We start from the raw sequence: 11,511 nt of genomic DNA, 5'->3' as shown, positions 1-11,511 counted from the left end.
AAATTGTGAGAACCATTCAGCTGCAGCTTTAAAAAAAAAAACTGTCTGAATTCTTGGGGAAAGAAATATATTTGGGTTGAGGGCGCTGTTAGCTTGGTGTCATGGTGTCATTTGAAACAAGCTCAGGCTGCAACAAAAAAGAAAAACCTGTCTGGCAGGTGAGAAAGTAGTGCACAGGGTGCGCCTGTCTCTGTGAGGAGAAGAATAAAGGATTGAGAGAATGATGGAGGCTGGGTGTGGGAGGTGTCAAGCAGGGAGGGGGAAGGCAGAACTACCTGTAAGTGTTTTAGATGAGGGTCAGTGACAAACTGACAGCAGAGGAGAAGGAAAGAGAGAGGAGAGAGCGTGTTTAATGTGGTACCAACATGCCCTAACCGCTGCTCCACTACTGCATAAAAAGTTGGATGTAAAAAAAACAACAAAAAAAAAGCTCCATCCGCATGCTGTGACCTCTACTTGCCTTTCTCTGCTGACCTGAGCTTGATGGCAAACATTGATTCGGTAGGTTCTTCTTCAGTGTTTCTCTTCTCACTCCAACCTTCCTCTAACCAATTGTCATACTTTCTCTGTAATCAATACTCACCTGTCCCTCAGGCTCTGAACGGGGGTCTTTGTTGTGTTTATCTGCTTTTCAGTTTGAGTTTCAGTGTCTTTATGTGCTCTTAAAGTTGTGTGGCCTCCTCTGGCTTGAAGTGCTCTGATTATTGCAGAGATAATGGGGTGATAGCAGAGGTTTCATTTGTTTTTCAATTGACCTGCAAGACAGCAATGAAGTCTGTTTCTGTTTTAGATTGTCTACAGGCAGCCCTTTGACTTAAAAAAAAACCCCCACTTTATTCAACCTTTTGAAGTATCCCAAGTTATGGGATACAAGGTTTTTTCATCAGACCTCCATTGGACATATTTCAACATGAGCATGTCCCTCGAGGCGCTCTTGGTGCAGGGGTTAGTTCCAACATGTATGAAGGCTGTAGTCCTCCAAGCGGGCGGTCCAGGTTTGAATCCGACCTGTGGCTCCTGTTATCCCCCTCTCTCTCACCCTGATATCCGACTCCATCCATTGTCCTATCTCTCTGATAAAGATACAAAAAGCCCAAAAATAGATCTAAAAAAACCAAAACAGATAAAAATAAGCATGTCCCACTGAATAATGGGATTTATTTTTTCCCAAATTTTCCCAAATGAACATTTTCAATTGACTCAATCTGCATTCGATTGTCTAAAAGAGTAATATTGTAGTCTTTTTGTTATATATTATTTATTACTTATATTTTTTGTAATATTGAATGTTGTAAATGTAATGTGAGTGCTTCATCATTGTAATGTTTTGAAGTAATTTTCCACAATAATGACCAACAGGCAAACAATGCAAGATGATCCAAGTGTACTCTACCTGGAAATATGAAAAACCTGTTCCTCCACACTTTCTTTGTTGCTCGGCCATTTTTATTTCCATTAAGCAAAGTGTATGTTGCTCTTAGGCATATTTTGAAACTTGATCAGCATGCAATAGAAATGCTCTTTTGAAAGCCAACATGAATGAAGAAGAACCAGCAATGGAGATCGTGATTGCATGTCAAAAATTCCATCTCAGCTCTCTCACTGCTAGAAGCAGATATTGTGAGGCCACTGTTCGAGGCTCTACTTAAAACAATAATGACTTCTCCCAAATTTGTTTCCTCAAGTACTTTCTGTAAATGCTCAGGTGTTTAAATTTGTTTACGCCAAATTGTGCTCCAACAGGTTTAGTCTCATTCTAGAAACTTTAGTCCCTGCTTGAATCTTTGCAAGTTGCACGTAGCTGAACTTAGAATAAAAAAGTACATGGTGCAACTATCCATGACTGTTGCATGTAGAGTTCAGTTGAACTGAAAATTAAAAGGAAGTTCAACTTTGGTCTGTATCTAAAATACTTGCCAAATAGCATAATTTCTTACAGAGTTTGGAAACATGACAACAGCCCAGCCTGCTTCTCTACAAAGGAAACAAAACCTAGAACCTAGAATCTACTCCAGTTTACATGTTAAATCTCAAAGACGGCACTGGGCTTGTACAGAACATAGAACATGGCATTACTCTGTTCTGACACCTTCATTTGTTTTGTATTCACGCGTTGGCTCAAAGTGATGAGAGTGGTATTAAAGTAGAATTTCTATAAACACAGTTTCTCGTTTTAGTTGCCTTTCTTAACCATTTGTTTGAGGAAATGTAAACCTGCAAGTGTTCTAAAAACACTGATTGAATCTTTTGTTTTTCATAATTGATATGGTTTCTGAGAAGTGTGAATCAATAAGGAAAAACAGAAAGTATGATTCAAAAAATGAGGAAATGAACTGTAGATACCTGATACCTTTAGTCACTGTTGCCGGGAAGTGTCACTTGTGTCTTTGTGCAGAAGGTAGTAAACCAGGTGTGGACTTTAGCACAAGCTTGATACAAGTGTGAGGATGGTATGGGGGACAATGGGCTATGTGTGCGGCCATGGCAACCAAAAACACCTATGTGTGGCCTTTTTTAGTTTCTCTCTATTTAATTGTATTATTTATTATAGCTACAAAGTGGTAATCTTTCCATTGCACTGTGTGGTATATCACAATAAATAAATGTATCTTAAGGCAAGGCAGTTTTATTTATGGAGCATCATATATACATGGAGTTACTCAAAATGCTTCATAGTAAAACAAGTACAGATCATTAAAAACATCACCAAACAAAAGTATAAAATATATGAAAATAGAAGCCAAACAACCGTTGATTTTAAACCTTAAACTTGTTGAATGCGTACAAACTTCTGCTTAGGCTGAAGACTTCCCTAAGGACACTTTCAAACCCAAAATACTAATAAAGCCTTTCAAGTCAACTCGTTGGTTGCACTAATTTGCTTGTGTAGGCCCTACACTGGATGTTATATCCTCTTGAGACTTGATATTTAATGGGGCTTTGGACCTACAGGGCTTTGAAACCTTGTATTTTATGGGGCACTACCTAATAATGATTTTTTTGTTTGTTTTTGCTGTCTCTGCATCACAGAAAGACCCCCCTCCTCCCTACTACCCCACTTCAATACACACCCTGCCTCCCCTCAAGTCCTATGAGGAGGTTGTGTATGGCATCGGTCCAGGCCTGACACCCCCAAACCATCCACGTTACATCCCCCGCTATCCAACACATGTGGTTGTTCCCCAAGTCACAACAACAAACACATGTGAGTTTTGCACAAGTGTCTTTATTTTCTTGCATTTAGGTGTACAAATTAAGACACATGGTGGAATACTAATGTGTGTTCGTGCATATTTTTGTGTATTTTCTGTTTCCAGTCCCCAGCAAAAAGAGGAGGAGGTGCTGCAACAATAATGCACAGTGTTTTGGAGGCTCAGGGGGAAGCTTACTGGTGGTCGGCCTGCTGGCTCTTGCCATCTGGCTTGGAGGTAAGCTGTGTTTATCCAGATTCAGACCACTGGTCATTTATCTTCTTTAGCAGCTCAAATTTATTTTCATCTACTGTAGCTGAATATAAGTATTTATTAATCACAGTTACGCTAGTGCGCCTGGGAGTCTAATGACTTTGGTTTTTGTATGTAACTTGGATGTAAGCATTGTTTTAGAAAGGACTGCATGTTCGAACGAGATAAAGTTATATAAGGTTTTAGATATTTTCATCATTTCCATTTATGTCAGCATTATTCCAATGTTTGCTTTCTAAATGTATTATATTGTATATTTTTTATTTGAGTCTTTATTAAGCTCAAGCTGTTGCTCATGTTCAGTGTTATAAAAATGTGATTCTCCATTTAACTTTAAATTGTACGGTTCTTACTTCCTTTCTAGATTTGGCTTTAATCTCCCCCTCAAGCATATCAACATATAGATTTTTTTGGAGAGCCTTTTTATGCCTTTGTCTTGGTAGGACTGAGGATAGATTTAACATGCAGGGTGAGGAGCCACGCGGTTGGTTATAAAAACAAGCCGCCTACTTGGAGGACTATAGCCTTCGTACATGGGGCGGGACCTAAACGCTATGCTATCTGCGCCCCCCTCAAGAATATATAAATATACATTTTTTGTTATTATTTAATAACACAATACAGGACAGATCCATTTGTCTGTCCTTCTCCCCTGTTCTATCTCCATCTACAAGCCAGAACTTCCTGTAATACTTCAACACTGGGGTAAAAACAGGAAGGTGCTAGAAGTCATCTTTGGTATTTAGAAATGAAAGCGTAAGAAAAAAAGATGTAAAATAAGGGAGTGAAAACTTAAACAAAGAGATACAAAAAAATAGAAAAGAAGGAAAACGTATTTAGATTTGATGAGTAGTTTAAAATCAATGGGAAAGAGATAATATCCTTTCATTGACTGGAGGTTGGCTTTGGTCAATTTTAACAATAATGTCCCTCACTCCTTCTTCCCACTCATTACTGAGTTACTTTCAATCCCCACAGTTCGTTTTGGCACCCGCTTCGTACCAGGAGACAACTCCAACAACAATCACTATAGTCAACCTTTTGTGAACCCAAGTTCGCCAAGGTTGGACTCCTGCCCAAACACTACAGTGGAATGTGACGGGATAAGCGACTGCGAACTTGAAACTGATGAAGCAAACTGTGGTAAGTAAACAGGTCTCTCCAGAACCAGACTTATTAGGGGACACGTAGGAAATGGGGGAGAATATAGCAACATGCTTGCATTTCTTAAGAGTTGCTGAGTGAGGCTGGTTTATTTCCTGTTTGATTTTTACTTTCACTGCTCCACATAACCGTCACATCGTGTTAAGCATAACCCACAGAAGAGCCATCATCTAAGTTGTTTGCTTTGTTTTGTCTTCTCCAGTGAGGTTTAAAAGTGATGGCCAGCTACAGGTCAAGACGGCTGAAGATGGCAGCTTCCAACCAGTGTGCTACAGTGGCTGGAACCAGAGCCACGCCAATCAAACCTGTGCTCAGCTAGGATTCAGAAGGTAAAGAATCGTCACTTTCACTCAAAGCTTACCTGATCAGAAGTGTGCTAAACGATACGTTTAAAATAGTCTCGGAGAAGGAGTATTTATAACCATTCCACATTTTCATTCAGAGCTAGCTAGGAGTGATTAATTGAGTCATTTTGCCAGACCCTATTTCAACAGCAGTAACTAACATGAGGGTTTCTATCTCCAACCTGTAATTTACCCACTGAGATCCATCTCAATATCTCCCCACCTGCTGCTCTGTGTTTAGACATGAATTGATTCTCTGGAGGCCACTCTGGAGGGTGTCTCACTGTGACACAATCAGAATGAGTTTTCAGACCCAATCAGGCTTCGTTTCAACAAAACAACCTCTTCATGTGCAGGTGTATTTTGTTCTTTGTTCTGAACTGCCCCTCTCTCGCTCTATCTTCAGCTCCTATTCCTACAAATCAACAACAGACCCCGCGTCTACTGCTCTGACAATGACCGGCAAATCATCAGTGCCTATCCAGGGTCGAGTTAAAATCAGGTATGCTGTTAGATCTAATTCACAGCTCAGAACCCATGTATGATCCCTCCAATCTCAGTTTATCATGAAATCGTTCAATGCCTGTGAAAGCTGTGGGGAAAAAAAAACACTTGTTTTTTATTCGTATGTGCTTGTAATACAAAATAGCAGCAGTTCATTGCATGTAAATGAAGATATGAACATGTTTTTCTCATTGTGGCATTACGCAGTCCTTCCTGTCCAAACCAAGAGGTTGTCTCCCTGCAGTGCACTGGTGAGCAGCCTCCATCTGTTCATAGAGTCATGTGTTGCACACGACCAACATGAGCTCTATCACTCTCTCTGTATCTGCTTCACACACTCAGTGCACCTAGCTATTTACAATCCAGCAATATCATTTAAAATGACTCCTTCAGTCTTTATTCCTGTAGCGCAAATTCACAACAAATGTTATCCTAAGACACGTCACAAAAAGAGGAGGTCTAGAACTTACTCTTTATTATACTATATACAAAGAGCCGAAGTTAATCCATCATGCAACATTAAGCAAAGTAATAGTGGCAAAGAAAAACTGCCTTTCAACAGGCAGAAACCTCGAGCGGAACCAGGATCACATTTTAAGAACCATCTGATGCAACTGTGATGGGCTTGGAAAGTGGGATAGAGGGAGACGCAGAAAGAAAGAGTGCAGTAATCAGAAATCAGTATTTTGATTCTTGATGTATGCAACATAGTATATCCAACGCAATCAGGCAAACTGTCAACACCTGCTACCTCACCCCGTACTTGAGAACAAAGTAAACAGATGAATACTTATTAAATAACAAAGAGTGAGGTCTTTTACCTACTTTTTTGTGTACCGAAATAACATTTGTTATGAATTGGCGCTATACAAATAAAGATCGTTTGAGTGATACTGCTCCATTTCAGCACCCTCAGCAATCCACTGTACACATTCTGCTTTCACATAGAAACCTGTAAGACCATAAGAGGTGGCTATTACCTTTATTTAGAAAAACTCATGATGATAATGAATAATGGCACAAACATTTATGTTATTTATTTATATTTATGTATTTATCTAATCTCATTTAGATTATAATTTTTTTGAGTTTGCCTTGGCCAAAGCAGGCATAAGTGCTATTACACGATTTTACAATTACAACACATTTAAAATGAAAATATTCTAAATATCACAGAATATATTTTTTAAAATGGAACGACACTGAAAATGTCATTAATAATATATGAAGGTTTATTTTGATGGGTCTTGTGTTTTGTACTGTATCTCACGTTGACTTCATGTCTCAGACTGCGGTAAGCAGCAGTCCACAGCCCGGATCATCGGGGGGGCCGCCGCTAAGTCGGGTCAGTGGCCTTGGCAGTTGTCGCTCCACCACAGAGGATCACACATCTGTGGAGCGGTCCTGATCTCTCCGGACTTTGTGCTTACAGCTGCCCACTGCATCCCCAGGTGACTGAAGCAGATAATGTAACACCTTGTCTTTTTAAATGCCCAGTTTTCCTGATTTGCAGTAATTACATAATCATGTTTACTTTGCTGCATAGTACTTGTTTTAAGCTGCTGTCCACATTGTTAAATTATTAATTTTAGGTGATAAGACCAAAGATTCAAAGAGCTGTAAACGTAAAATATAATTTCTCACATCAATAAAAAAAATGTTATTTCCTTTTCCCTTTGTCGCGGAAACAGTCTGTCGACACAGAACTTGAAGGTGTATGGCGGAGTGATGTCTCTGAACTCGCTGCCTTCCCCCTACCTGGTGGAGAAGATCATCCTCAACCATAACTACAACAGCACCACTCATGACCAAGACATCGCTCTGCTCAAGCTCAAGTCACCTGTTGTCTTCAACAGTCAGTCACTTCTTCACTTTATTACAAACAATGTTTAGCCTATACAGAAACACCTGAGGCTGGGGTCAAAGTCTGGTCATCCAGTTGGCTCCTAATGAACTGTAAAATGTAAATATTACAAGAACAGCTCTGAGAATATCAGTCATTTATTACAGTACTGTGACAGTAACTTTGATTCCAGTGTAGTCGCAGTTTGTGTCATGCTTTTCACTTTTCATTCAAAGAGAATCATAACCCAGGTTAATAATGTTAATGATCCTAAGGCTTTACAAAAAAAACAGCAATTAACTGAAACTGTATTCTGGGTTTACAAAAGTAATTAAAGGGAAAATGTCCTTAGTTTTCATCCTCATGATTTGTCTCAGGCACATTGGGTTTATATTTTGAATGAGCTTGCAGACTGCAGAAAATAAATCATCCTCTCCTTTATTCTGCTATATTCATTAGAGATGAGATCTTTCTCTGAAACATTTACGGTACAGAGACAGCTTTTTATTCATCCGCAGACAGTAAATATTTACATTGACACACTCAAGTAATGCATGCTGCTCTTATAAAAGCCTGATAAAAGTTTTAGCCTGTTTAATTTTTGCAGTGGATGGTGACAGGCTGAGCTTAGGCCCTTTAGGCCAAGCTTATTTTGGGTCCTGTTTACCTTTTGTGGATAGTTGTGGTAGTTTACCTTTGTATTTAAATACATCTTTTTTGTTATTGAGTGATGTTTAGAAGATGTAGGTTCTCAGTCATCCAGGTCATGGTAAATTAGATGCTTGACCCAAAGGCAACTGGACTGGTTGAAGATCCTGAAAATGTTTCACTCACTCACTTCACTAACTGGTCCAACAGACGACTAGGGGTGGTAACGGCTTTAGGTGAAAACTAGGTCAATGACTCAGCTAATGACTCTCATGCAAGTCATCCTTGATCATTTGCTAATGATCCACAGAGGCTTACATTTCTAGCTCCACCTTCCAGATAGTTTAGAACTGAAGAAGCCTCTCAGAGGAGAGGTGAAACATCTTCAAGACCTTCAACCAGTCCAGTTGCCTTTGGATAAAGCTTCAAAGTTTGATGTTTACATTTTCTGTCCCGTTTTGCTCTACCCCCTGACAAGTATCCCATTTATTTTTACATTTATTTTGGGCTTTTTTTATGCCTTTATTTAGAGATAGGTAAGTGGATAGTCAGAAATCAAGGAGAGAGAGAGAGAGAGAGAGAGAGAGGATGGAATCACATGTGGGAAAGGAGCCACAGGTTGGATTAAAAAAATAAATAAAAAATAAACCAAAACTAAGCATTTTCACGAAATAACAACTAAAGTCACAAATCAGCATTAAAAACAAATTAAAATTCAACTGAAATCAAAAGGTCAAAATGAAATAATGATAAAAAAAATTTTATGAAGAAGCAAAAACTATTACAACTTTGATCACAACAGAATTTTCTATTGATAAAGTAAATATCTTAACATTCCTAATTATATTTTTATTGTGCTGGAAGTGAAAAAAAGAACACAGAGGGCTGTACCATGGAAATCCTCTTCTGTGTGTGTGTGTGTGTGTGTGTGTGTGTGTGTGTGTGTGTGTGTGTGTGTGTGTGTGTGTGTGTGTGTGCGTGTGTGTGTGTGCATATGTATCTGTCTGCTTCTGTCTAAAGTTATTTTATTCTTTAACATAGTTTGAAATGTCTTTTTTGTCTTATTCAGATAAAGTGCAGCCAGTTTGTCTGCCAGCTTTTGACTTCAGTTTTTCCCACGGAACCCGCTGCTGGACGTCAGGCTTCGGCGTAACTGACGTGGACAAAGGTGAGCTGATATATGGAACCACATACACTTTTATCTATGTGACAATTAACAAAGTTAGGTTCATTATTATTTTAAAGGTTATTTCTTTACAACTTTTCAATCTGTCACATTAAACAAAAAAAATGTATCCAGTAGTTTGCCTTTTAACTCTTGAGTGTAACTTGTGTTGATCAAATACTGCTTTATAATTGTTGTATTCTACAGAAGGCCTGCATATAACATACACATATCTTAAGAGATAGTGTCTGGGTTAAGGTCTTGTTTATTCTTATTGGACCAAATATCGAATGGAATATCTCAAGCTTTCTTTTTGTTTTTCCCAGAGAACATGAATAAGAGTGATTTGTTAACCCTTAAAACAAAGCCTTCTTCCTGAAAAAAGCAGACACACATTGCTATTATAGGTCAATAGGGCAGGCTTACAAGAGGTATACAAAAATGCAGTCTGACCAGACAGACAGCTCCATAGAGCGAGGGCAGTCCGGGAGTAGTTAGAGAGCAGGATAGTCATCAGGTATAGGCTGGGCACAGACAGCAGAATAAAGTCTGGAACCACTAAGAGAAAAATAATCTATTGGAGAGAAACTAAACTTCAAGACATGACGAGTGTAGACCTCAAATAAGCAGCTGATGGACATGTGCAGAATAAATGTTGTTGTTGCTGGGCTGTTGCTATGTTAAAATATTTTACAGTCTTGTTCGCAAAATGAATGACCATATTTTGGTTTTATTTTTTTCTCCAATAAAGCCACTGTCTCCAGAGAGCTGATGGAGGTGTTTGTGAGCATCATTTCTACAGCAATGTGTAACAGCCGCCATGGGTATGGTGGTGCTGTGACCGGAAACATGATCTGTGCTGGGACCCTTCAGGGAGGCCGCGACTCCTGTCAGGTGAGGAGCTACTATCAAAGACACAGGACAGGAGTATGGTAATGAGGTGTGTGTATACATGGTGCTTTAAATATGTATAAAACTACATAAATATGTTTCTTTTGACAGGGTGACAGCGGTGGACCTCTCATGTGTGAGAGTGAGAACCGTTGGTACCTGGTGGGGATCACCAGCTGGGGAGACAGCTGTGGTCTGAGAAACAAGCCAGGTGTTTACACCAGAGTCTCTAGTCTCCTTTCCTGGATCTACAGCACAATGCAGGTAAGAACATATGGAGAAAAAAGTGAATGAGTGAGGTTAAAAATAGTTTAAGATTCATGAATATGGGCTGGTGATGAACATGTATTGCTGTCTTAATCAATTCAAATTTTTGGCACATTTCATATAAATGTTAGCTTGGTGTGCTTGACAGTAAACCAAAGAGGAGGAAACATACAAAATACTCAACAAATAAATGAGTTCAGGAACACATGCATAGAATTTGAAAGCCAATGCACAGAATTACTTTGCACAAATCCATAAAACATTACACAAACATTCTCAAAAATACAGGTTTGAAGTCCTGACCTATTCCTGCTTCAGCAAACATACACAAGACCTTAGCAGCCAGTTACACACAAGTCCATACACACATGCACACCCGCAAGGCCACAACTACTGCCAACGGCATGTAAGGAGAAGCAAAGTTCTAAGACTGCTTTTAAAAATGAACATAAGAATTTAGCAGACCTCACGTCAGCAGGCAGTTTGTAGTAGAGAACAACACCAAAGTGACTCAGTGCACCTTCACCTGATTCAGTTTTGAATCTAATCTTCTCTCTTTCTGTGTCCTCTACAGCAAGAGAAACCATGATGGCTTAGACGACTGGTAGAACAACCGTTCCTCTTCATCCTGCACTATGAAGTCATCTCGGATAGATTTTACACTTCCAAGAATGAAGTGATGAGAAAAACACTAATCAATGCACTGACTTCAGTCTCGCTGTCTTGATTTAATTCTTCTGTGTCTTGGGTTCTCAATCAAGCTGTATACTCATGTTTACCTACATTTTTTAAAAGCTTTACAGATGGCTGGCCCTTCTTTCATATGGTCTGTGTCGATGAAACACAGTCCACTCTGTTGAGATCTCCTAGAGAGTGAAAATTATTGTAGAAGTGTGTTTTGTTCTCAGGGACACATCTCAGGCTTTTTAATATAAACTATTGTTTACCACATAAACAAAAAAGAAGGACACTTTATGTATTCACTTTGTGATGAAGGAAAGCATTGGCACTCTGTGCAGCTAAACCTCCCCTTTTTTATGCACTGTGAATCTTTTCTGCTATTGTACGCCAATGTCTTTGTAATTTCTCTATTTCCATGTGTATGTGCAGTGGTCGTGTTGACTAATACAATTTTCTATTTGTGTAATGAGTGGGATCACTGAGCTGAGCATACACAAAATAAAGATGAAGGAAAATCATTACTATTGAGCTATCACTCAG

The 11,511-nt window shown here is 39.1% G+C and overlaps 1 protein-coding gene across 1 annotated transcript; it reads left to right on the top strand.

Moving 5' to 3' along the window:
• The first annotated feature begins 300 nt into the window (after window positions 1-300).
• On the top strand, window positions 301-11,489 carry tmprss13a (transmembrane serine protease 13a). The gene is made up of 13 exons (XM_020639378.2): window positions 301-501; window positions 3,031-3,205; window positions 3,318-3,428; window positions 4,443-4,607; window positions 4,831-4,957; window positions 5,379-5,474; window positions 5,684-5,727; window positions 6,765-6,927; window positions 7,168-7,331; window positions 9,037-9,135; window positions 9,884-10,026; window positions 10,135-10,287; window positions 10,865-11,489. Exons 1-13 carry the CDS (start codon window positions 484-486, stop codon window positions 10,877-10,879), a joined length of 1,473 nt encoding a protein of 490 aa, XP_020495034.2. The 5' UTR covers window positions 301-483; the 3' UTR covers window positions 10,880-11,489.
• Window positions 11,490-11,511: the final 22 nt, after the last annotated feature.

The sequence above is a fragment of the Labrus bergylta genome, chromosome 11 (assembly GCF_963930695.1).
Source record: "Labrus bergylta chromosome 11, fLabBer1.1, whole genome shotgun sequence".
Classification (NCBI taxonomy): domain Eukaryota; kingdom Metazoa; phylum Chordata; class Actinopteri; order Labriformes; family Labridae; genus Labrus; species Labrus bergylta.
This window is presented reverse-complemented; position numbering and strand designations above follow the sequence as displayed.